Source organism: Stegostoma tigrinum, unplaced genomic scaffold (genome assembly GCF_030684315.1).
Source record: "Stegostoma tigrinum isolate sSteTig4 unplaced genomic scaffold, sSteTig4.hap1 scaffold_702, whole genome shotgun sequence".
NCBI lineage: Eukaryota > Metazoa > Chordata > Chondrichthyes > Orectolobiformes > Stegostomatidae > Stegostoma > Stegostoma tigrinum.
This window is the reverse complement of record NW_026728646.1, coordinates 6491-34391: the sequence shown is the minus strand read 5'-3', so window position 1 is coordinate 34391 and position 27901 is coordinate 6491. Positions and strand designations below refer to the sequence as shown.

The window sequence follows — 27901 nt, the reverse complement described above, 5'->3', positions numbered from 1 at the left end:
ACATGTGATTGGGGTATCTCTGAAAGGAACCAGTAAGTAATTTAACCGTTTGACCCAACCCTGTGGGTATTCATGACATTAAGTTTTAATTATTGTTTTGAGAATTTGATGAAAACTCTTCAAAGATCCTTGTGTTTGTGGATGGCATTCACCGCATTTTTTAACCTATGGTTTCCTGGTTGTAGTTGAAGCTACAATATGACACACACAAATTCCTTTTTGAGTTTTGTTTTCACACTCACTCTTATGAACCACAATACGATCCGTTGACATCCTTCACAAATCCCAACATTTTGAAAATGGAAACACTTTGGAGTTCAACTTCACCTCCATCCTCATGGGTACCTTCTTTTCTGACCTGAGTACGGAATCATGGGGAGTTTTATTTTGATCATTATTTATGCTGGCCACTTGCCTTCCTTTCACTCTCCCATCCTCACATTTACGGGGTGGCAAAAAGAAAGGTCTAGTTTTATGGATCAGAATTGTCATCTGTGAATGCTGCCTGTCTAGCAGTTACAGCAGTTTAGTTTTCAGTAGGTTTTAATTATATAAGGTAGTAAATTTTTAAATTCTTTTCAGGAAATAACCTCTCTGAGACCTTCGTGCCCAACAATTTACTCTCATATCTGTGTCCACCCATCGAGGCCATTTTACTTTCCTCTTCCAAATTCAATATAGGCTTGCCCTGGTGGCTTTCCCAAATTTTGAATCTTTTGCCTGTATGCTTCAAGAAATAACTCATATGGGTAGGCTATCTTTACAATGTTGTAATTCAAGGAAACCTCCACTGACAATAAAGCATCTATTTCAAACGCTTTGCCCTTTTGCATGAACAATGTCCAGTTCTACTTCAGCCTACTCATTTGTCCTACTGTTTACTCAAATAAAATAAATAATGCTTCCACATCCTTTCCTTCAAAAGATAGTAGTCCTGTATAATTTAAACATTTTCCTCCTGGATGATCACAGCATCCATCTTTTATCATGGAACATCATATCTTTCTTTACTCTACTGAAATGCTTAATGTGGCCTTCTTCTTATAGGAAAGACATCAATTGCTCTTCACCTAACATTGTTCACAGAAAAGTGTTATCATTTCACTGTCTCATGTTCTTCCTAATTCTGTGACATAACTATTCATTTTAAGCCTTTCTCCCCTGTTTGCATTCTGTTCTGCAAATATGTCTGGCCATGCACAGCCTGAATGCAGATTTAATCAACCATCTTTCCTCTGTTACATTTCTTGTTCTAAATTCTATCTTACTAAATATTTATTAAATTACTGTTATAACTGATTTTCCTTTTTCTGTTGTAGTTGTTGGAGGTCAGTCATCTCATCCCGAGGACATCTCTGCAGGAGTTCCTCAGGGTAGTGTTCTAGATCCAACCACCTTCACCTGCTTCATCAATGATTTTCCCTCCATTATAAGATTATAAGAAGGGATGATCACTGATCCCAGCGTTGGGCGATTGTGTGTGTGGAGTGCATTCTCACTGTGTCTGCATGTGTTTCCTCCGGGTGATTCAGTTCCCTCCCACGGTCCAAAGATGTGCAGGTTAGGTAAATTGTCCATGCTAAATTGCCCATAGTGTCCAAGGATGTGTAGCTTAGGTCGGTTACAGGAGGATGGGTCTGGGTAGGATGCTCTGAAGTTCAGTGTGGACTTGTTGGGCCAAAGGGCCTGTTTCCACCCTGTAGGGTTTCTATAATTCTATCATTTTGACCTTGTTTGACAACATTTGTGACTCTTTCCATATAGAACAGACCATGTCCAAATTCAGCAAGACCTGGCCAATATTCAAGATTGGGCTGACAAATGGCAAGTAACATTTCCGCCAAACAAGTTCCAAGCAATGAACATCTCCATTAAGAGAAAACCTAACTATTGCTTCTTGACATTCAATGGCATTGCAATCTCTAAATCCCCTACTATCAACATCCTAACGGTTACCATTGACCAGCAACTGAACTGAAGTAGTCATATAAATAATGAGGCTGCTGGAGCAAGTCAGAGACTCAGAATTATGCAGTGAATAACTCACCCCATGCCTTTCCAAAACCTGTTCACTAACTATGAGGCACAAGTCAGGATTGTGTTGGAATACTCCCACTTCCCTGGATTAGTCCGGCCCTAAGAAGTTTAACATCATCCAGACAAAGGAGCTCATTTAATTGGCACTAACAGCAGGGAGGAAGTGGTCGAGGGAGGGGACCATGGTTTACTAAAGAAGTTGAATCTCTTGTCAAGAGGAAGAAGGAGGCCAATGTAACGATGAGGCTTGAAGGCTCAGTTAGGGCGCTTGAGAGTTACGGGTTAGCCAGGAGGGACCTAAAGAGAGAGCTGAGAAGAGCCAGGACGGGACATGAGGAGTCTTTGGCAGGTAGGATCAAGGAAAACCTTAAAGCTTTCTAAAGGTATGTCAGGAATAAAGAATGACTTGAGTAAGATTAGGGCCAGTCAAGGACAGTAGTGGGAAGTTTAGCGTGGAGCCGAAAGAGATAGGAGAGGCGCTAAATGAAAATTTTTCATCAGTGTTCACAAAGGAAAAAGACAATGTTGTCAAGGAGAAAACTGAGATACAGGCTATTAGACTAGACGGGATTCAGGTTCATAAGAAGGAGGTGTCAGCAATTCTGGAAAGTGTGAAAATAGATAAGCTAGCTGGGCCGGATGGGATTTATCCTAGGATTCTCTGGGGAGCTAGGGAGGAGATTGCAGAACCTTTGGCCCTGATCTTTATGTCATCATTGTCTAAAGGAATAGTGCCAGAAGACTGGAGGATAGCAAATATTGTCCACCTCCTCAAGAAGGGGAGTAGAGACAACCCTGGTAATTATAGTCCAGTGAGCCTTACATCGATTGTGGGTAAAGTGTTGGAAAGGATTATAAGAGATAGGATTTATAATCATCTAGAAAGGAATAATTTGATTAGGGATAGCCAACACAGTTTTGTAAAGAGCAGGTCATACCTCACAAACCTTAATGAGTTCTTTAAGAAGGTGACCAAACAGGTAGATGAGGGTTGATGTGGTGTATACAGATTTCAGTAAAGTATTTGATTAGGTTCCCCACGGTAGACTATTGCAGAAAATCCGGAGGCATGGAATTGAGGGTGATTTAACAGTTTGGATCAGAAATTGGTTAGCTGTAAGAAGATAGAGGGTGTTGGTTGATGGGAAATGTTCATCCTGGAGACCAGTTACTAGTGGTGTACCGCAAGGGTTGGTGTTGGGTCCACTGCTGTTTGTCATTTTTATAAATGGCCTGGATGAGGGTGCAGAAGGATGGGTTAGTAAATTTGTGGAGGTCACTAAAGTCAGTGGAGTTGTGGATAGTGCGGAAGGATGTTGCAGGTTATAAAGGGACATAGATAAGCTGCCGAGCTGGGCTGAGGGGTGGCAAATGGGGTTTAATGCAGAAAAGTGTGAGGTGATTCACTTTGGAAGGAATAACAGGAATACAGAGCACTGGGCTAATGATAAGATTTCTGGTAGTGTGGATGAGCAGAGAGATCTCAGTGTCCATGTGCATAGATCCCTGAAAGTTACCATCCAGGTTGATAGGGTTGTTAAGAAGGCGTACGATGTGTTAGATTTTATTGGTAGAGGGATTCAGTTTCAGAGCCATGAGGGCATGTTGGAACTGTACCAAACTCTGGTGCGGCTGTACTTGGAGTATTGCATACAGTTCTGGTCGCCGCATTATAGGAAGGATGTGGAAGCATTGGAAAGGGTGCAGAAGAGATTTACCAGGATGTTGCCTGGTATGGATGGAAGGTCTTATGAGGAAAGGCTGAGGGTCTTGAGGCTGTTTTCATTAGAGAGAAGAAGGTTAAGAGGCGACTTAATAGAGACATACAAGATGATCAGAGGATTAGATAGGGCGGGTAGTGCTACCGTTTTTGCTTGGAAGGTGATGGCTAGCATGAGGGGACATAGCTTTAAATTGAGGAGTGATAGATATAGGACATATGTCAGAGGTAGGTTCTTTACTCAGAGAGTAGTAAGGGCATGGAATGCCCTGCCTGCAACAGTAGTAGACTCGCCAAATTTAAGGGCATTTAAATGGTCATTGGATAAACATATGGATAATAGTGGAATAGTGTAGGTGTGATGGGCTTCAGATTGGTTTCACAGGTAAGCGCAACACCGAGGGCTGAGGGGCCTGTAATGCGCTGTAATGTTCTATGTTCATATCCAAATTTGCAGCAGCATACACCATTTACTAGATGCATTGCAGAAATTTGCCAAGGCTTTTTACATTGCACTTTCCAAATCTACATCCTCTATCTGAATGAAACTAAGTGTCTCTTGTGCAATCAATATTGGTCATGAGAATATGCAACAATTGCCAAAACAAATGTAGCCTTTGGCAAACTTCCAACAAAGAGGAGTAAATCTGCCTAAAAAGCTAAAAATCTACATATATCAGTCATATTCACTCACCTACATGCATGCGAGACTTGAACTGTGAACTAGTGTTATTGCCCAAAACCTTGACCACGCTCACTTGAGCTGCCTTTGGGAGCTACCGATGATCAGATGGTAGGACAAAACACTGAAGTATCCAGCCAAGCTGACCTGCCAGATATTCACTCCATCAGGACAGTCACCACTGACTTGGGCTGGTCATGTTTCTAGAATGATGAATGAAGGAATGCAAGAATGAAGGAATGAATGATTTATTGTCACAAGTATGTTTCTATGAAATACAACAAAATGTAGTGAAAAGCTTTCATTTGTCTCCATAATCCGGCACCATTTTGATAGTTTAAGAAAAAGAGAAAATAAAAAGGTATAGTTCAAAGAGAAGCCCATCTATGTATGAGTTCTGAACCAGTGCAGAACCACCATCACCTCATCAGACCCAAATAATGTCAAAGTCACTGATCCTCAGGTGCCATCTTTCGCCGCTGGGCTGAACCACCTTCGCCACCTCCTGCACTGGGCATACCAATGTTGAAGATTATTGCCACTATCGATATTGCTGTGATGCCCTCCCACCCACTGCCATTTTACCACCGCCAGCACCAAATCCAACCAGCGACAATGTCATCTTTCGCTGCTGACCTCCTTTCTGGGCTTACTCTCCTCCACACTGGGCTCATTCTTTTCTTTGCACTGGGCCTGCTCTTTCCTCTGCGCTTGGATCACCCCCCTCATCCATGAATCTCTACACCACCGATACCGGGAGGAGCCAGCTTTGTCGCTGCCGCTACTGCACTTGGGAATTATTCACTTACCAAAGGAAATTTTCTCTGGAGAATTTAAATGTTGTGTACTCTCTCACATCAGTCAAATGAAGTCCACAACAACACAGAATGCTCTTCAGAGGAGCTCTGAGATTGAGTTTGAGTCTTGGGAGAAGCTTAGCTATGACTACTACCCTTGATGCAAGCAAATAAAAAATAGTACAGCCTGCATCAAAAGCAAGCATTCAGCAGAGGCAAATAGGAAATGCAAGGAAAGAATATTGTGAGTGAGCAATTCATCTGAAACTCGATTCTTTCTGGTATCCTGTCCGATTTTCAGCACTGCATTCTGCATGCAGATCAGTCTTAGTATTCAACTGAAACTAGAACCATGCCAAACAACTCAGATGATAACAATTTTGGGTGGCACAGTGACTCAGAAGCTAGCACCGCTGCCTCACAGTGCCAGGGACCCAAGTTTGATTCCAACTTCAGGTGACTGTCTGTGTGGAGTTTGCACATTCTTCTTGTGTCTGCATGGGTTTCATTCAGATGCTCCGGTTTCCTCCCACAGACCAAAGGCTATGCTAAATTGCCCGTAGTGTTCAGGGATGTGTAGATTAGATAGGTTAAAGGTGAATGGGTCTGGGTGGGCTGCTCTGAGAGTTGGTGTGGACTTGTTGGGCTGAAGGGCCTGTTTCCACACTGTAGGAATTCTATCATTCCATGATTTGAAAAAATGTTCACCTCCTCACTTCAAACGAGGAACAAAGTTTGAGAGTTTGCAGGCCCCAATATCTCAGGGGATTCTCCTCAATTTCTGTTTGTATGAGGGTCGCAAGCTCAAAATCCTAATCAAGATGTTTGGAAAAGGAAGAGGAAGAGGGTGTCAGTATTGGTCAAGGAGTGCACTGCACTGCTAACAGAGGACTTATCAGATGGTTCAATTTGCTTAGAACTAGGAAATATAAAGTGCACAAATGCAGGGACAATTAAAAAGGGTGAGTTAAGTCTAGGCTGGTTACAAATACCCACAGACCATTTGTCTCATAATATCATAGACCCCATAATAAAAGGGCTCAAAATCATTTAAGTGCATCTCTCTGTATCTGACTGTGGCCAATACAAATAATTATAGTAGAAGAGGAAGTATTGGTTTATCTAAACTTTCATTTAGATTACAGTATGTTAATGGACCAGGTGGAGTAAATTAGCATAATGAAGCAATGTTAAAAATCAGAGAAACCCAGATCAACATTCTGAAAGGTTTGTTGTACCACCTAAGCTAACAAAGTTGTGTTAACTACTAAATTCTGACTTATAAATTCATAAATTATTCACGTGGTAATAGAGTTCAAAAGCATTTATTAGTTTTCATAGGAGTTAAACAAATAGAGATTTCTGTCATTTGTAATAATCATACAGACACAATACTAACAAAAATAACCATGCATATTCTTGAAATGCTTACAGTAAAACAGTGAGCTCACTGGGTCACAGGCTTCACGATCTAGGGGCTTTGCTATAACTTGCCACCACTCCTAATAGAAACAGTTCAACCTAAAGTTATTATGAAAAATTTAACTGTGGCGAGCTGTAAGAATACAGTTGGTGGTTGATGGGAATTGTTCATCCTGGAGTTCAGTTACTAGTAGTGTACCGCAAGGATCTGTTTTGGGGCCACTGCTGTTTGTCATTTTTATAAATGACCTGGATGAGGGTGTAGAAGGATGAGCTACTAAATTTACGGATGACACTAGAGTTGGTGGTGTTGTGGATATGGTGGAAGGATGCAGGTTACAGAGGGACATAGATAAACTGCAGAGTGGGCTGAGAGGTGGCAAATGGAGTTTAATGCAGAAAAGTGTGAGGTAATTCACTTTGGAAGGAGTAACAGGAATACAGTTCTGATACAGTTCTGGTCGCCACATTATAGGAAGGGCGTGGAAGCATTGGAAAGGGTGCAGAGGAGATTTACCAGGATGTTGCCTGGTATGGAGGGAAGGTCTGAAAAGGAAAGGCTGAGGGACTTGAGGCTGTTTTCGTTAGAGAGAAGAAGGTTTAGAGGTGACTTAATAGAGACATACAAGATGATCAGAAGATTAGATAGGGTGGATAGTGAGAGCCTTTTTGCTCAGATGGTGATGGCTAGCATGAGGGGACATAGCTTTAAATTGAGGGGTGATAGATATAGGACAGACATCAGAGGTAGATTCTTTACTCAGAGAGTAGTAAGAACGTGGAATGCCCTGCCTGCAACAGTAGTAGACTCACCAGCTTTAGGGGCATTTAAATGGTCATTGGATAAACATATGGATGATAATGGAAAACTGTTGGTTAGATGGGCTTCAGATTGGTTTCACAGGTTGTTGCAACATCGGGGGCCGAAGGGCCTGTACTGTGCTGTAATGTTCTATGTTCTATTTGTGCAACTACAATTCAGTACCGAGATTAATAGAGGTGTGTCTGCTGTCATTATTACGATTCAACAGGGAGTTTAATGCAGGCATGCCTGTCACCACTATGATCCATTATTGAGATTTATACCACAACAATTACATAACAAAGAAGAGAAATTATACAATTTAAGTCAATTGTAACACTACAAATGACGATTAATCACAAGAAGCAACTTTTTTTAACAAAGAAAAGCAGAAAGATCACATGGATCCTGAAAAGAGACAAAGCACTGGGCACCTGATAATATCAGAGGGTGAGATCTGGCAGCAACATCAGCAAAAGCGGGGAGGGGGTCGGGGAATGATACATCAGCAGGGCTGATAAGACCTGATGGTCTTCATCCCAGGGTCCTGAAAGAGACGGTGAAAGAATAGCTAATGCTTTATTGTTAATTTTCAAAAATTCATCAGATTTTGGAAATGTTCCATCAGACTGCAAAGTAAACATAACTCCTCTATTCAAGGAGGAAGGGAGACAGAAAACAGGAATCTATGGACCATTTTGTTTGATATATATCATGGGAAAGTGTTACAATTAATTGTTAAGAAGGTTATGGCTCTGCACTTAGAAAAATCCAAGATAGTTGGGAAGATTCAGCATCATATTATGAAAGAGAAATAGTAACTAATTTATTGGAATTATTTGAAGGAGTAACATGCACCGATAAATCGGAGCACATTGACTTATTCCAGAAGGCATTTGTCAATGTGTCGGATTGAAGGTAATTGTGCAAAATAAGAGCTCATGCTGTAGAGGTAGCTCAGCAGTACGGTTATATAATTGGCTGACTGGCGAAAATCAAAGTTTGCATTTATGGGTCTTATGTAAGGCTGGACCTGATGAATGGCAGGGATTCGAGGTGGGCCCTCAACTTATTACAACTTATATCATTATTTTGGATAAGGCGAGTGGGCCATGGTAGCTAAGTTTGAAGATGAGACAAAGTAGATAACTATGTTGTAAACAGGGCATAATGAGCTACAGATATATGTTGGTTGAGGTTAATGTCTGGTAGATGGGATAGTGTGTGAGAAAATGCAAAGTAGCTTACTTTGGCAGGAAGAGCAAAAAAGCGGAGTATTAATTAAGCAGAGAACAACTACAGAATTCCAAGGTCCAGAAGGATCCAGGTGTTTTAGTGAATGGATCACAAAACATTGGTATACAGATATAGCAAGTGTTAACAAAGGCTTATGAAATGATATATTCTACTACGAAAGGAACTGAAGATAAAAGTTATGAAATTCTGTTTCAGTTATACGGGGCATTAGTATGACTATTTTCTGTTGGTAGTTTTGGTCTCTTTATCTTGTGAAGAATGGAAATAAGTTGGAGAATGTTCAAGGGACATTTGCTAGATGGATTCCTGGAATAAGCAGACTGTCATGAGGAAATTTTAGATAATTTGGACTGTTTTCACTGGAACTTGGAAGAATGAGGGGATGTATGATTTAAGTCTATAAGATCCTGAATGGTCTCAACTAGGTGGACATGGAAAGAATATTTTCTCTTCAGAGTGATTTAGGAGCAGTGGGCACTACTTAAAAATTACAGGTCACCTTTTTAGGGCAGTAATAAGGAGACCTTTGTTTCTCTCAGAGGGTTGTGTGACTTTGGAACTCTGCCTCAGAAAGCGGTGGAGGCAGGATCGTTGAATACTTTTAAGGTGGAGGTATGTTCTTGTTAGGCAAGAGAACAAAAGAATATCAGGGTATACGGGAATGTGGAATTCTAAACACCAACAGGTCAGCTCCTATTGTGTTTAATGAGAGAGCAAACCTGAGGGGATAAAAGGCCTTCTTCTGCTCCTAATTTATATCCTTGTGCAGAAAGACCTGGAAATTGCATCATCAGAAGAGATATCCAGCAATTAGTCCAACAATTAAACAGTGTCAGTCTTTTGAAATTGATGGGCAGATGGTTGAAGTAGTAGTTGGTGACCCTTTTGGAGACAGTGATCACAACACTCTTAGATTTAGCATCATTATGGAAAGTGACAAGAATTAGACAGGAGTAAAATTTCTATATTGGGGAAAGGCAAAAACTATAAAGCTAAGAGGTAATCTGGCAAGAGTGGAGTGATATTGTTGACATGGATTTTAACAAGTTATTTGATTACCTCCCATATAGCTGAGTCATTAGTGAAATTAAAAGCCATGGGATACTGGGGAATATCTCAAGTTGGATCCAAAGCTGCCTCAGTGACAGGAAGCAAATGGCAGTGGTCAATGGAAGTTATTGCAAATGGAAAACGGTTTCTACTGGAATTCTTCAGAACTCAGTGTTGGGCCCTTTGTTATTATAATTTAATTATTTAGACTTAAGCATGGGAGACTTGATTGGGAAATCTGCAAACAACAAAAGATTTGACCAGAGATAGAAAGAACTGCCAATGCTGGAGTCTGAGATAACACAGAGTGGAGCTGGATGAACTCAGCAGGCCAGGCAACATCACAGGAGCAGGAAAGTTGACATTTTGGGTCCGGACTCTTCTTCAGAAATCATTTGACTGGATACTTGTTACTCTAGTGGATAGCTATTAACTTCCGAATGACACAATGGTTTTGTTCAGTGAGCAGAAAAGTGGTAAATGGAATTCAGTCCAGAAAAGTATGAAGTTATGCATTTGGGGAGGAACTTGCTAGGGATTACAGAATAAATGGGGGGCCATTGAGAGGAATAAAGGAATTGAGGAATTGAGATGAATTGGACTGCATGTCAACAAGTTTCTGAAGGTGTAAAAACAGGTAAATAAGATGATAAAGGATGCTTTTATTTCATTGAGCAAGGTATTGAATACAAAACCAAAGATATAACACTGCAATAACATAACATATTGGTCACAGCAGGCGTTCATATATAGTCACAGTCACTACATTTCAATTGCTCTCAACAGAGTACAGAGGAAATTTACAAGAATGTTGCCGGGGCTTCAACATTGTCACTATGAGGAAATATTGAATAGCTAGGGCTGTTTTACTTAAAACAGAGCAGGATGAAGGGTGACTAAATTTAGATGTACAAAACTATGAGGGGCTTACATAAATTGGGCGGGGAAGATCTGTTTCCCCTGGCAGACGGGTCAATTACAAGATGGCAAAGATTTAAAGTGATTGGTAGAAGAATTAAGGATGGCATGGCCATGCAGGTATCAGGAATTCACTTCCCAGTTTGATGGCTGAGGCAAAAAATTTCCAATGTATTTAAAAGAAACCTGGATCTGTATTCTGCAAGACTATGGATAAAGTTAGGGAATGTGGGATTACAGTAATTTACTCAGCTGACACAGATATGATGGATCGAATGGCCTCTTTCTGTGATATAACCTTCCTATGATCCCATGATATCAGATAAAGGGAACCGAAGCAAAGACATCAGATAGGGAAACTCAGTTATGTTAACTGAAGCAAACGCAAAACAAAATTGACACTTAATTTTATATATTCTGGCTGAATCTTCACTATGGAATATCTCAAACTTAACTTTCCTTGGGATGTGGATAAGAAGAAGAATAGAATTTACTTGCTCCTTAAATTGATGTAAATAAAAACACTTTGCTTTTCAACTTTGAGGTCGTACCACAGTTCCATTCAAATGAGCTTTTTCTAGCCTGTGTAAATGCCAGGCACAAACACTGGCTCAGGCCTCAATATTCAGATACAGGGACATTCCCTTGGACACTTAAATTGTTTCTGTCTTACTTAGAGTGAAAAATCTAGAAACTTGCATCACCAAATTAACTGACACCAGAAGTAGTGTCAGAGTTTCAAATATCATTTTGAAAGTAACAGTTTTAGGGATTTGTCCCAACTATAAAATGCTGGAAACACGGGTTCAGTGAATGTGGTTTGAAATGTGTATAAATGTTTCAGTGAGTCAGTAACTTGGTAAAATGATAAAGTCCCAGCCTCATAATTCAACTGGACTCGAATCCTATTTATAGATGGAAGCAATGGAAGGACTGTGATCTCAGAATTGTGCCGGGCTGTGAGATAACCAGCAATAAAATCCAAACTCCAAGATTTACTGTTGTTCCCAAGGGAAGAGATTTCTCCCTCTCTCTCCACACTCCCATATACAATCCCGATTCTCCAATAATTCCCATCCGTCTGCACATCCCAGGAATAGGATCCTGAGGAAAAGCTCTGGGAGCAAAGGACTTGAGGAAGATATTTAAATCTCTTTGGATGGGGTAAGTAGGGTTGTTGCTGTTCAGTCCATGTCACTGTTCTCAGGTCATCAGACAGAATCAAGTTACAGTTTGCTGTCTTTGGATCCAGACTCAATGGACTTTTCTCTAAAGAAAAGAGAAAAGATTGGTCAGACACAGTTATTCAACTCAGATCAATGAGCAACAGCTGCAGGCTACGAATGTAAGTATTTCCCAGACACTGTCAGACCCATATTGTTAGACTAGATTCTTCCCGTATTAAATAATCAGCCTTCAGTCAGGATCCCTGTTAAAGAGAAGGGTGTCGATCCCAGTGTTATTCAATGCAAACACTGACATGAGATACAGCATGACAGTCAGTTTCATCACGCAAGCATTGTGGATATATTCTCCTGAACACAACAGAAGGAATCATCAGTGTACAACACAGTCACATCCCCACAATCTGAACACTTATGCTGGTAACATGCAGCATACAGGAATGTGTCCTACACTCATTCCCTCTGGTACTGTCCCATCCTGAATGCAGGACTTGCATCCTGGGCTCTCTCCCTCCTATTACTATATAATCTTGAATACAAGAGAGTGCCTGGGCTGTCTTCCTGATATTACTATCCCATCTTGAATACACATGTTTGTTCTGAGCTCATTCCCTTGGTTACTGTCTCATCCTGAATATCAGAGAGTGTGTCCTGGACTCTCTCCTTCTTGCCACTGTCCCATCGTGAGTACAGGACTATATCCTGGGCTATCTTCCTCATGTTACTGTTACATCCTGAATATAGGAATATGTCCTGGACCTTCTCCCCACATTACTAAGCCATTCTGCTTACAGTCTGATTGGAGCTTCTATCAGTTTACACAGAGTGATGAGGATTGGTTGGGGATTGTGTTGAAGCTGATGTCCACTCTGTGTGTTAAATTGTTGTCTCCATTTTACATCAAATTTACCAACACTACATACCAACACTAACATAGACCCTGTGTCAAGAAAAAAAAAATCAAGTCCATTGCAAGAACAGTTGCAGGATCTTGAATTTCAAACTCCTTACACTAAATTCTGCCTGAGTAAACATTATAAAAAAATATAAATCCTAGTTGGCTTGATTTCTATGTAAAATTATGAACCCACCTTGGGATATCTCTGCTGTTCCACTGATCCCAGTTGATGGCTGGATAATTTTCTCTTGGATAGTGGCTGTCCCAGAAGAACTCTCTTGGGGAGAAGTTTTGTTCATTGCATCCCTGTGTTCAGTGGAGGCTGGATCTGTAAACAGAGCACACAGTGATTAGGAATTGTAGCACAGAAAGGTTCAGCCTCCTTCATTACTCAATGGTGGGTTATAAATTCCATCCTTATATATTCATACATCACAACAGTTCTGCATGTCAAACAAAGAAGTTCATCAGCTGTAAAGCATCTAGGAAAATCCTGAGATTATTAAAGATGCAATAAAGATGTAAACATTCCTTATTTTACTCTTTAAATTCAAATCTCAAATCACTAACTGAAGAAATGTCACCAAAACAGAGTTAATTACAAAATGGAAGGGTCAAGAGAAAAAAAAGGGATTGCTTGAAAACTGAGCAGATTAAATACAAGTTACAGCCGGTTGAACTTCATTGAACATCACAAACATATCTTGGGATATTTCTGCTCCCGTGTCAGTCTGAGGCGAATCCTGGAGGACATTCACTGGGATAAGGTCTGCCCCAGAGGTGCTGAGTGGGAAAGGAATTACATCTGATGGGTCCACATATTCGGTGGAAGCTAACAATGCAAAAAAATCACATCGTTATAGTGAAATAGTGAAACTGCAAGGACCTACCTCTTTCCTGTTTCTCAATTGTGATTTAAGGATTCCATTCTTGTCTATTTGTATATTACAACAGTGACTAGACTTCAAATATAGAACTTCATTGGATGTAAAGCACTTTGGAATGTCATGAGGATATGAAAGATTATGAGAGGTACTATAAAAATTCAAACATTCTTATTTTAAATTTTCAACTCAAATTTCAAATCCATGACTGAAGGAATATCGCAATAAAAAGAAAGGGTTAGACTAAAAATTAAAAGCTTAGAAGAAAAGCAAGGGATCAATTGAGAAATGAGAAGCATATGTTATAGTTAATGTAAACCCGTTTATAAACAGACCTTCAGATATTTCATCTTCCTCGCCAGTTCTAGCCAATGTGAGGACAGGGGCTTCTCCAGAGGAGCTATGTTGGGAAGGAGTTACATTCAATAAGCTCCTGTATTCGGCAGAAGATGGTTCTGTAAACAAAGCACATTGTGATTGGGAATTGTCATGTCATGAGATCCAGTTGTTTTCATATCACTGAGTGGTGGGTTACAGATTCCATTTCTATATATTTTTGCTTTACAATAGTGATTAAACCACCAAAGTAGAACTTCATTGGCTTTAAGCAATTTGGGGTGACCTGATGTTATGAAATGCATTTAATAAGTGGAAGCCCTTTTACTAGATTACACTTTAAACAAACTTAAGACAGTGCCCCATTAAGAGACACTAATTGACAGTGTGTAACTCTTCCCCTCCCTGGCCTGCACTTCAGGGAGAAATGTTTCAAGCAGGTGTTACTGGGGACTGAGGATGAGTCTCAGGTTCCTGGTTCTCTCCCTCTCCCCCCCCCCCCCCCCCCCCCTCTCTCTCTCTCTCTCTCTGTCCACACACACACACACACACACACACACACACACACACACACTAAAGTTCAGGCATATTCCCAGTTGTATGAACACATCTAACCCGATCCGATGTCATTCCCTTAGATTGGAGAAAAGTTGCAAGTTCTTACTGATGATTTCCAATATTTCTGACTGATACTTTTCCCAAGTGTTCAGCCTGTTCTGAAGGCGTTGATATATACCAGATAGGTTCAGGGTGATCTCTGGAATACTTGGCTCTGTGACTGTCCGAGTCTGAGCCAGTCTGAAATGAAGTAGAAGTGAATGGTTTTATCAGTGAGGACATTTCAAATGAGATTCTGCAAAAGGAATTTAGGAAGTTAGGTACAAGTTGAAATGGAGGACCTCTAGGGTTGTAATATCAGGAGTACTCCCTGTGCCATGTGCTAGTGAGACCTGCGTGGCCAGTTGACCAGAGGTCAGAACCAGCAAATTCCTGTCAGGATGAAAGATAAGAATGGTAAAATTTAGGAACCTTGGATGATGAAGGATGTTGCAAGTTTAATTCAAAATAAAAAGGAAACAAATGTAAGGTTTGGGAAGTAGAAATCAAACAAGGCCCTTGAGGAGCATAAAGGAAGCAGAATGAAACTTAAAAGAAATTAGGAGAACTAGTAGGGGCCATGAAATGTCTTTGCAAGTAGAATGAAACAGAATTCCGAGACATTTTACATAAATATTAGGAGCAAGAAGGTAACTAGGCAAAGGGTAGATCCACTCAAGGACAAGGGAGGAAATTTAAGTGTTTAGCCAGAGGAAGGGAGTGAGAATTTTAAATTATGAGAGGCATGAATAGGATAGATAGTCAGAGTCTTTTTACCAGGGTGGAAATGTCAAATGCCAGCAGGTGTAGTTTGAGGAGACAGAGGGAAAGTTAAAGGAGATGTGTGAAGAAATTTTTTTTACGCAGAGGATAGAATGGAATCAAACAGAATAAACAGCTTTTATTGTCACATCTATCCAATGAGTAAGGTGAAAAGTTTGTACATCACCAATTACAGCACCAACTTAGATACCAAAGGACCCAGCACAGCTGCTTTAGTTACAAGATAATAGAGAAATAAAATGCCCAACATTACACAAATACAAGTTCTGTACAACTGGCTATGCTGGTAACTAGTTTCCAGCCCACACCGTGCCCTGGCTCCACACCGTGCCAGCAACATGCCATACTGGGAGGTAGCTGCAGGAGGCCAAAAGGTCACTGCACCATGCCAGGAGGCCCCGACGAGAGGAGGCCACTGCACCAGGCTGGGAGCTCACCATGCCATGCTGGGAGGCTGCTGTGCCAGGCAGGTGTCATCACTGGAGGCCGGGAGTCATTACCAGAGGCCCAGAATTGTCATTCGCTGGAGGCTGGGTATCATTGTTGAAGGCTGGCAATTGTCGCTGGAGGCCAAGAGTTGATGAGAAATAAAACAAGAAGAAGGAGAAGAAAATAAAGCAATAAGATAAAAAACAGAAGAAGGAAAAGAAGAAGAACAGCCAGAGTAGATGAGCTCCGAATGGACCGTCCTACTCTATTACCATCTTGCATGATAGAATAGAGCCTCTTAAAGAAACATAAGGCCATCCATGTACGGAGCCATAAGAGATGGGTGAAGTCCTAATTGAATATTTCTCGTTCAGTATTTACCGTCCAGAAAGGCAGGGATGCTAGGGAATTTAGGGAATTAAATAGAGATGTCTTGAAGAGAGTCCTCATAACAGAAGAGGAAGTGCTGGAAGTCCAATGCATAAAGGTAGCTAAATCCCAGGACCTGATGAAGTGTAACCCAGAACTTTGTGGGATGCTAGGGAGGAAATTGCAGGGCACCTAAAAACAAAGTTGTTGGAAAAGCTCAGCAGGTCTGGCACCATCTGTGAAGGAGAAAACAGAGTTAACTTTACGGGTCTGGTGACCCTTCCTAAGAACACTGTTCTGGTTGTTTTGGTTTTTAATTAATGGAGATACTTGTATTGTTAACAGCCACAGGTAAAGTGCTTAAAGATTGGAGAGTGGCTAATATTGTGCTATTATTTAAGCAAGGCTGCAAGGAAATGCCTGGAACTTCAGGCCAGTGACTAATGCCTGGTTGGTAAGTTTTTGGAGGCGGTACTGAGGTATTTGGAGAAGCAGTCAGCATGGATTTGTGCATGGGAAATCCTGTCTCAAATTTGATTGAGTGTTTTTGAAGGGGTGACCAAGAAAGTAGATGAAAGCAGTATGGTAGACATTGGGCTTTAGCGAGGCCTTTGACAAGTTGTTGAGTAAGGTTAAATCTCACAGGATTCAGGGAAAGGCAGCCAGATGGATACAAAATTGGCTTGAAGGTGGGTGACAGTAGAGGGTTGTTTTTCAAACTAGAGGCCTTTGACCAGCAGTGTGCCACAGGGATTGGTGCTGGGTCCATTGTTAATCATCATCATTTATATAATTGATTTGGAGGAGAATTTAACAGGTACGGCCGGTAAGTTTGCAGATGACACCAAGATTGGTGGGAAAGTGGACAGTAAAGAAGGCTATCTGGGAATACAGCAAGACCTTGATCAACTGAGCTCATGGGCTGAGGAATGGCAGATGGAATTTAATTTAGATAAATGCAAGGTCTTGCAATTTGGTAGGTCAAACCAGGGTAGGACTCAGACAGTCAATAGTGAGTGCTATCGAACAAAGAGATCTTGGAGTACAGATTCATAGTTCCTTGGAAGTGGAATCACAGGTAGGCAGGGTGGTGAAGATGTCTTTCGGCATGCTTGCTTTCATCGATCACAGAGCTGGGTATAGGAGTCAGGGCGTCTTGTTGCAACAGTATAAGATGTCAGTAAGGCAACATTTGGAGTACTGTGTTTTATTCCGGTCACCCTACTATAGAAAGGCTATTATTAAACCAGAAAAAGTGCAGAAAAGATTTACTAGGATGCTACCTGGACTGGAATATTTGAGTTACAAGGACAGGCTGGATAGACCGGGACTTTTTCCCTGGACTGTAGGAGACTGAGGGGTGACCTTATAGAGGTTGACAAAATTGTGACAGACATAGATAAGGTGGTTGACTGATAGGTTTTCCCCATGGTAGGGGAGTTTAAAACTAGAGGGCATAGGTTTAAGGTGAAAGTGGAGAGATACAAAGGGATCCAGAGGAGCAATTCTTTTCACATGCAGCGTGGTGAGTGTCTGGAATGGACTGCCAGAGGTGCTGGTGAGTACTATTTTGTCATTTAAGAAACATTTAGACAGGTACATAGATGAAATAGGTATGGAGAAATATGTACCAAATGCAGGAAATTAATTGTGAAAACTGGGCAGCATGGATAAGTTGGGCCAAAAGGTGTTTTCCATGCTGTAAACCTATATGATTTTCCGTGGATTGAATACAAATCTGTTTATTGTTTTTAAGAGGATTAATTGCTTGAGGTGAGTTAAAAGCTTTGAATGGGCCTCAATGAATGGAATTTCTGAAAAAAATAATGCAGGCTCTTATAGATATTTAGCCCCTCATTTTATTTCATCTCACCATTTCAAGCAGTTGCATCAAGCCATAAAACTTGCCAATTCTTGCTACTCACTTCAGATGTGGAAATTTGGCCCATAGTCAGCAGAATTCAGAATAGATCACATGATCTCCATTCATTCCTTCATTTCATCCAAAATTAAAGCCACAGTCCCAGTATAACTATCTTATAAACTTCATAAATATAACAAACATCATTCAATATTCCCACAGTTTGAATGCACTTTATCTGGGATGGTTTCCAGCCATGATTCTACTTTCACTCTGCTTCCAGATAGAGGCGAAGCTTCCCTGTCAGCAGCAGCAACTGAGAGGTACTTACCTCGAAAGGAATTGCCTCGAGTTCTATGAACAAAGAGAGAAAATCAAATCAATCAACAAGCAAAGCAACATCCAATGGAACTAAACAGTGAATTTGGGATTGAGGGAAAGAGTTCAGTGTTGAACAGTTAGTGTCACCAGTCCCAGGAATGGGGAATAATCCCATATTTCCTGGCACTCCATCCTGGAACTGTACCAACACTCTGAGAGGTTAACAGGGCAGAACCAAGAGTCCTACAGCAAAGCTGAGCAGCACCAACACTCCTAGGACAATTCAAAGGGGGCAGCAAATATGTGCTGATGCTGGATCCCACCAATAACCTTCAAACAATTCAGACTCACTCTATCTCCACAGAAACAGCCCATTCCACACAATTTGTTTATATTCAAAATGTACCTGAATAAAAGAGAGAGTGTCACCCTGTTGCAGATTCTGGGTTTTTCCATCCACTGATGTGACCAGTTCAATCATCTTGTTTAATGCTCCGGAATAGTTCCTAATCTGAGTTAGAGTTTGAAGTCCCTCCTCATCGATTGCTGTCAGCACGGATGATTCATCTTCCTCTAACTTTCTCCTCCATTCAGCAAAATTCTTCAATATATTTTCTTTCAGCTCACTGAGTTGTGTCTGCAACCCAAACCAACTCTTATTACAAACAGCCTTTCCCCACAGCTGTTACCCCGAGCACAAGACAGGACAGTTTGTTCCGATCACTACCTATCACCATTAAAGATTGTGGGGTTGCCCACTGGGAGGGAAAACAGAGTTTCATCAGGGTTATCATGAGATTAAAAGAAAAAGCACTGTTTTTAGACTGGGGATAGTGCTGTCACCTGTTCCATTGTTATGGGCCACACCAGATCCCCTCAAAATATTCTAAGAAAGTAGCAAAGACCCTAACTTTTCCTTATTTTAAAGACAGCTGTAATGTGCTGTGTTCCAGATGCAATTTGATCTGTCAAGCTACTCAATATTAAGTAAAACACAATTTATTTAAACTCTACATTTAAAATACAAGCAAAGAACAAGGAATTTAGAATAACAACTCTACTGGAAAATGTAATAGAATAATAGATATATTAACTATTATTAATTAACTGTTCCAATATAGTAACATCCCATAAATCCACCTTTTGGCAAAAAGACAAATTTGGAACAACAGATATTGTCTCACATAATCTAGCAGCCTAGGAAGAGAACCTCCAGCTTTTGGCTGTAATCAAGAGGGAAAACATTCTTCTACTTCATCAAGCCCACAACAGCAACCTCTGAAAGCTAACTGAAAATCTTTGATCTGTGAGCGCTCAACCCCACTCATTCAGGCTGCTTCTATTTACCAACTTAAAAAAATACCCTAAGCCCCTACAAGCTGTTTACTCTCATAGTTTTGGTAGACTGCTCAGTACTTCTGCCTTACAACCTGTCTTCAAAAGAACCTAGGACAAAATAACCTCTTAAAGCCACAGCATCATCACATCATCCACGTCGGGAATGATGGATCCTGTTTTGGCGCCCACACCTGGTGACGGAGATTGCGATTTTGTGGATAGTGACTAGAATGACACAAAGTCTGACAAATTTTAGTTCAGGAGATCAGCTCCATGGGGATCAGGTGATTGATAGAAAGGCAGGCTGAGAGGGACATGACAAAGGTGTTTAAAATGATGGAGGGATTGTCAGACTCACTGATTGGGTGAGGTATTTGAGATGTATCAGGTAGTCAGACTAAAGGGCCTGTGAATTAAATATCTAGACTTGGTTATATTAGACACCAAGGTCCTTGATCTCTGGAACAGACTCCCTGAACATGTGATGGGATGGTGTCACTCTCACCCTTTAAAAGGATGCTGCAGAGAAATTTCACTAGGTGTTTATTGTCTCATCTATTTGTCTTTCCCAGGTCAGGACATGGCTCATTGTGAATCAGTGGGGTGTGTGATTGAAAACTGCCTGCAGGTTCATTGGGGCTAATGGGATTTTCTTCCCTTTCCTTTCTATTTTCAGATGATCCAGGCTCCAGAGCAAGTTTTCAATTGCCAGCTTTGGACTATGTGTGTTTCAGTAAATCCAGTGTCTTGAGTGATGAAATAATATTCCCAGGAAATGCAGGGAGAGTTAAACAGCTTCCCCACACATCAAACACACAGGAACTCAGTGTAATCGGTAACTCAGCACCAGTCAAATAAACACTTCCTTTTAAAAATGTGTTTCTAATGTGCACATTTAATCAGTGAGGAAACAAATAGTTTTGAAACCCAATTACGCTTTTCCCTACTCTTATTTCATCTTCCGATCCATCCAGGTTTCGCTGTTTTCTCGAATAAGTTTCCTGGTCTTCCAGAAGCTTCTCAAATTCTCTCTCTAATTCTTCCTGGAATGACATATAGAAAGTGTTTAAAATAACACCCTGCGTTATATAATGCTTTTATCACAGTAAAACATTCCAGGATTCTTTGCAGAAGCATGAACAATCAAAAATTGACACTGAGACAAAGAAGTTGGTATTAGAATAACTGACAAAAATCTCGCGTGGAGAAGTATTTTTAGAAGCGCTTTCATGGTGAAGAGTCTTTAGTGTATGAGTTGTCAAACTAAACAACTAGACTGTTGAATGTATGGTCAAGAATGGTAGGCAAAATAAGTTGGTGATGCACAAAAGGCCAGAATTGAAGAGGAGTAATGTCTTCAATGGGTTAGAATATTGGAAATTATAGAGACAATGAGGGGTTAGGCCATGAAGAAATCTGAACAGCTTTTCTGAACACGAAGCATGAGAATTTTACAACTGAGGCATTGTCAGACAAAGATCCATCTTAAGTCAGATAGCAGAGGGGTGATGCAAGCACAGGACTTGATCCAAGTCAGGAAAAGGGCAACAGAATTTTAGATGATCATTGCATGTATTTGTACATGGGGAGATGCAGTAAATCATAGACGGCAATGAGGTCATGCGGGAGGGGAGTTTACCCATGGTAAGAATCACGCTGGCTTCAAAGGGTAATGGTGCAAAGGACCAGGATCATATAAGCATATTGAATAGGAGGGATCTGGGTAGGTGCAAAGTCTACCGGATTCATGGGAAGGGCTATCAGGAAGGAAATTTGGATGTGAAGGTAGTCACTGGTACATAGAAGCAAAGACTGGAAACTACTATACAAAGTGCACTTGCTGTCACCTCCATTGTGCTGGAAGTACAAAGTGAACAACTGGAAAGAAAATGTCTATGACCATATCACAAGTAGGCATGGTAAGTATCTCAGCCTGTGTGGGAGGGAAGCCCTTTACAGATCAACAACATTATGCAGACATGTGCACTGCACAGGACAAGGGCTCTATAATCTGTCAGTACCTTAATGAATTGGCACCCTGTATGCTGTGCAGCTCCCTGCTCCAGACCTTGCTGACCACTTAATTCAAAACTGACACTTTTGCACACAGTACCCAGGGGAAAAAAAGTAATGCATGGGACCGCACGGTGGCTCAGTGATTAGCACTGCAGCCTCGCAGCGCCAGGGACCCGGGTTCAATTCCAGCCTTGGACAACTGTCTGTGTGGAGTTTGCACATTCTCCCTGTGTCTGTGTGGGTTTCTTCCGGGTGCTCCGGTTTCCTCCCACAGTCCAAAGATATGCAAGCTAGGTGGATTGGCCATGCTAAATTGCCTGTAGTGTTCAGGGGTGTGTGGGTTATAGGGGGATGGGTCTGGGTGGGATTCTTCAAGGGGCAGTGTGGACTTGTTGGGCCGAAGGGCCTGTTTCCACATTGTAGGGAATCTAATTGTCTTATCTAATTGTTTCACTGAGGGGGCAATGGTGTTAGCAGAACTCATTGCTGTATATATATGCCATGTACAGCTTGCTTCCACATGCAGCAGGCTCTCAACACCGATATCACTCCATGGTACATCCTGCATGGGCATGATGTTAGGCACCATGGTGGCACTGTTGCATGTGGGCTACACAGAGGCTCAAACAAACAGATTTATTGCAGAACCATTGACTTTTATGGAAATGCAAGCATCAACATAGAGTGGAATGGCAGACAAGACATTAGGTAATATCACTTGGCAAGTAACCCAGCACCCCAGGCTAATGTTTGGAGGGCATGGGATCCAAAACCACTAGGGCAGATGATAAGAATTCAATTTTTAAAAAATAAATAAACTAGTTAATAACCTGGTTCACTAATACCCTTTCGGGATGGAAATCAATTGTTCTTATATAGTTTGGCTGACATGAGACTTCAATACCACAACGATGTGTTTGACTCTTAACTGCCCTTCAGGCAATTAATGATAGGCAATATATGCTGGCCTAACTAGTGATGCCCACAATCCCATGAATTTTTTTTTAAAAACTTAGTGAGGCAAAAGGGACTGATACATCTGGTATTTTGCAGCACTGAGCAGTTGGTGGCATCAGGCAAGGCTACCAGGAACTGTTTTCTTTGCTGGTTCCCTGTGAAAGGGACAGCCTTCCTTCGGAGGTCCCTGTCAGAGAATCACAATGCCATTCCTCCTTCTCTAATGTCTTCAGAATGATTTCTGATAACAAGCTGGGTTGGAATGCCAGTACTCATCTGGATGCAGAAAATCTCTTAAAGAAACGTGGATATCTAGTGAGATCTTCCTGGAATGGTAAAATGGGGCTAGGATCCAGAAAGAGAGCCACCATGGGTTTAAGTTAGTTAGTTAAAGAGCTGGGTTCGATGAGAAATGGTGGCGAGAAACCCATCATGAAACGCAATAAAACCAACACTTAGCCAAAAAAATATAAATTGTCCTTACTTCACTACAGATTCTCAAGAAACATCAGTAATGATAGTTGCATGGTACTTTTACTAAGACTAGCTTTTAGTTCCTGGTTTATTGCTAAATTAGCCTTAAATTTCCCCAGTTGATATGGTAGCATTTGAACATATGCACATTAACTTGGGTCACAAGATTAGAAACCCAGTGACATGACCATTACACCAATATCACTCTTTATGCCCAATTCATCCATATCCCTCCCTAATTAGAGAGACTAAAATGGTATCCAGTACCATTTGTGGCTTCACCAACGTCCCGTACAATTGTAATAGGAGCTCTGTCTTCCATATCTTGCATTAAAGATCACTATTTCATGGAATTTCCCAATACCTGCTTCATCTGCTCACCTATTGATTCATGGATAATGGTTTATAGGTCAGTACCACAGGATATTGCAAATCTCCTGCATTTAAATTATATTCTGTTTTCCTATTTTTCTCACCAAAGTAATCAGCCTCGTATTTTCCCTTATTATAATTCATCCACCACTTGTCAGCTCATTCACTCAACCTATCTACATCACTTTGCAGGCTTCTCATATTGTTCTCAACTTGTTTTGCAACCTAACTTTGTATCGATCCTTTATCCATTCTACCACCTAATATATCGACTATGACTTCATATCTTGTGCACCATCTTTCTATGAAGTGCATCATCAAATGTCTTTTTGAAATCTAAACATACCAATCTACTGATTTCCTTTTATCAATCCCATTAATTACATTCTCAAATAACTCTAATTTGTCAAAAACAATTTTTCTTTTACAAAACCATGTTGGCTCTGTCCGATTATATTAAGATTTTCTAAATTTCCTGCCACCACTTCCTTACTAATAGATTCTACAATATTCCCAATGACTTTACTTTGTTGATTTTTGTCTTCTACCTTTCTTGAATACAGATGTATAATTTGTGGTTTTCCAAATCATTGGAATCTAGGACATCTTGGAAGATTACAACCAAAGCATCTGCTATCACAGTTGTTTGTTACTAACAGTCCCCAATAACAACTATTCACCCTCCCAGACTGATGGTTAGCAACTCCTTTGATTGTTGGCCTGCCTGTCTTTTGTGTGAATTGGGAGTGAAAACAAATGTTTCATGTTTAAACCGCAGATGTTAATCAGCCCGACTTTGTTGCTTAACTTTCATCTCTGCAAAAGTTATTGTGTATCTAATAAATAGTGAATTCTTTTGTTTAAGAAACCAAACTGATGCCTGGAAATTAATTATTTGAAAAGCCTGGACTTGGTTATTCTGTAGTCTGGTTAGGAACTACTGGAATTTGGGGGTCTTCAATAGTTTAATTTTACAGTGTTACAAATAGAGGGATAAAAGCTGATTTGGTTGGGCTATCTGTATTCATATCATTACAATTTCTTTGCTTGGTTTCTTTTGTTACCTCTTCTTGTTAGCTCCACGTTCAGATGGTTTTTAATCATGGCTCCCTTGGAATATTTACAGAGCCTGTTGAGCTAAGGAAAATACTAACTTGTTTAAGGAACATCTTCCTGTGGCTTCATTTTGTCATGATACTGCAAAGGAGAAAGCAAGATCATGCAACATTGCATTATTTCATATAATGATGTGTACTGTGACTCACTAGCAAATCTCACTTGTACGCGATTCTTTATATTAAATTATAAATATTTGTTTCTTCATTCCTTTTTTAACTGTGGCAGAGAATTACTGAAGACACTTATAAGAGGCCTCCAATGTACTTTTAACACAAAGAATAAAATATTCATTAAACAAGAAAAGCACTAAATAAACAAAAGGTTAGAAAGATCTATTACGGAAATCGAAAGATGATTCAAGTTCCTTTGTATCAGCAACATTCTTACAACTGCCAACTTCAGCAAAGAGTTACCATTACCTTCATACTAAAACTCTTTGTTCTTTCAGGAAGTTACAGCTGCAAGTTTTTTTTGGCAAATTTTAGTGTCGCCATTTGGGCTCCTTCCTTCAAGCAAGCATCTTTTCTAAGTCACTTGAAATAAACCGTAAACTAAACTCACTACACTTTAACATCAAAGAAGTGCAAGACTTCCCCAAAAACAGTATCCAGCAAAGCTGCTTCCACTTTCTGGCACGCAAAGACATAGACTGATTGACTTTCTGGATTGCTCTTTTTATTTCTGCACGTCCCTGGACCCCCGTTGCTAGGCAACAGCAGCATTTTTCTCTATTCTGTTGTGCACTGGACTGTTCATCTCAATGGTTTAAAACCTCATTAAATTGCATGTAAAACAAACATCCAGACATATCTCAATCCCCTGTAATAAAACTGCACTAACACCAACTGGCACCAATAGCCAGCTTAAATTAAATGGCATAATTCAGTATTGTTAAAGCTGGTGTGATAATCAGTACACCTTTCAAGCTTTCAAAAGTTCCTTTGACATTCATTCAATCTTTTTTACTTTCTTGAACAAACAGTGCTGAATTTTGGAAGGAACTTCTGAAGGAATTTGCTCATGCCTATGTACCTAAAACGATATCCTGATTTGCCTTAGGATTTGAAAATCCAAGGTAGCACCTATTTTTGCTTCTCTAGCTACTACCCGGTCTTGTCATGATTTGGGAACAAGATAAGGTGTTTTTGTTGTGTTAATTCATCTTTGGCTATTTTTATAATAAAATTGTCTCTTTGTAACCAACCCGACAATTCAAATGTTGCAAATGCTCCTATCAGGTTTAGTTTAACATGAACAAATTATTAATATGTATATATATCGTTTATACATAATATATATATAAAACATTTAAAAGAGGATGCTAAAATGCTAAAAAGAGGAAACATTTTGTTGTAGCTTTCCTTGCTGCACACAGCAGGACAATTCACAAGAATACCAATTCAAGGGAAATCCAACATTTACATTGCATGGAAGAAGAGTGTTGATTGGTTAGCAAGTTGGCTATAGCAAGTTTGGTAGAGGTTTTGCCATGAAGAGTGCACTAATTAATGATGATGACAATTAACTACCAGACTTGAAATCTTAAACTAGGCAATTTGACTCTGTTTGTCAGGGGATTGTGCTGAGAATTTAACCAGTGAATGGCTGTCATGCAGTTTGTTGAGTTGAAACAGCCATAGTACGTATTCTTTCTATCTGAAAATAATAGATTCTTGTATTAATTTATAGTTTACAGTACACACAAGTGCAACATTTTTGTAAAGTCCCTTAATTGACATATTTATTAATCATTGAAAAGTTGCTGCTGCATTTTTCATTCCAACTAGCATAACTTTACAATGATATAATTAGTTCCTGAAATAATTAGATTCCCTACAGTGTGGAAACAGGCCCTTTGGCCCAACAAGTCCCGTTGAAGCATCCCACCCAGACCCATCCCCCTATAACCCACACACCCATGAACACTATGGGCAATTTAGCATGGCCAATCCACCTAACCTGCACATCTTTGGACTATGGGAGGAAACCGGAGCACCCGGAGGAAACCCACACAGACACAGGGAGAATGTGCAAGCTCCACACAGACAGTTGCCAGAGGTGGGAATTGAACCTGGGTCCCTGGTGCTGTGAGGCTGCAGTGCTAACCACTGAGCCACCGTGCTGCCCTCTTGATGAAGCATCCAGTTTACAATCTAATATTTTACTTGCTGTATCAGCAAATAGAATTTGCTAATATCCTATTAACAAATCCTTTTTTGTAATGAATTGTGTTTTTCCAATCCTCTCAATAACTCTCCAATCATGTAATCTGATATGAATTACCTTTTGTAACTATATTGACTTTGTGATCATTTATTCCCCAACCATTGTGACTTAATTGGTTTCGATATTATTACAATAAGTGAGCTCCAGCTATTGTGACCCAATTTACTAATATCATAGTGCATCATGAACTTGATCTCTTCAATCATTTGAACTAACATCTCTGGGGTAAATCTGCGAAGATGTTGCTTTATTGGTGAAACGTCCCTTACATGAACGTCAATTTCCATCACACAGTTTACAAAAGGTGCTTTATGAGTTTATAATAATTTTTGTAAGTTACCTTGATAGTTGTCTGCAAGATACCATAACATTTCATCTAACATTTTAGGAACAATATATTATATAATGAGATTACTGGAGAGTGAATTTTGAGTTTTTAAATTTCTAAATCATTCTTGAATCATCCAGATATTTTTACTTCACTTCCAAATTATTCTTTTGGAAATAAATTTCTCTCCTGACTAATCTTCCTGTTGTAATATCACTTTAAATTATTAACATGACACGAACTGATTTTTCCTACTGGAAGAGTACTTTCTACGTAATTCATGCATCATGAGTTCTATTTAATTTGGTAAGATTCAGCAGGTCTCCCACTTATCATTTTAGGTGGAGATCCTACACAATCTCTTAACACTCTGCCAAATGGATCTTTGAAGGCTAATATTCGAATTAAGGCGACAGTTCTAACTGAGTTCATAAGAGTCATGCTGGGCCTCAAAAATTAATTTTGTTTCTCTCTCCTAATGCTGTCAGTCCTAATGAGTTTCTCCAACAATCTCTATGTTTGTTTGACATTTCCAGCATCCAAAATACATTGCAATTTCAGGTTTCCTCCTTTTAATTGTGAATTATGACTAATCACTTTAACCATATCAGCCTTACAACATACTTATTTTATTTATGCTCAATTTCAACCACTGACTTTCTCAGTTTAGTCTCAGTCAAAAGCTTCAATTGACCAACTGTTACATATTCTACTCTCCCAGGAA

At 40.2% G+C, this 27901-nt stretch overlaps 1 protein-coding gene across 1 annotated transcript; it reads right to left on the bottom strand.

Moving 5' to 3' along the window:
- Positions 1-6545: 6545 nt before the first annotated feature.
- On the bottom strand, positions 6546-25157 carry LOC132209214 (E3 ubiquitin/ISG15 ligase TRIM25-like). The gene is made up of 8 exons (XM_059644335.1): positions 25043-25157; positions 20633-20728; positions 18754-18984; positions 18358-18380; positions 14652-14785; positions 13987-14106; positions 12961-13095; positions 6546-11954 (listed from the first exon to the last, which is right to left on the bottom strand). Exons 1-8 carry the CDS (start codon positions 25046-25048, stop codon positions 11431-11433), a joined length of 1269 nt encoding a protein of 422 aa, XP_059500318.1. The 5' UTR covers positions 25049-25157; the 3' UTR covers positions 6546-11430.
- Between the last annotated feature and the right edge of the window lie 2744 nt (positions 25158-27901).

What these genes read in the sequence shown, in the direction of transcription:
- LOC132209214 (XM_059644335.1), bottom strand. An exon ending in TCGAGGCAATTCCTTTCGAG is followed by an intron (nt 14,786 to 18,357) that starts GTAAGTACCTCT and finishes ACTTCATTTCAG; the next exon opens with ACTGGCTCAGACTCGGACAG. An exon ending in AGAAATATTGGAAATCATCA is followed by an intron (nt 14,107 to 14,651) that starts GTAAGAACTTGC and finishes CTTTGTTTACAG; the next exon opens with AACCATCTTCTGCCGAATAC.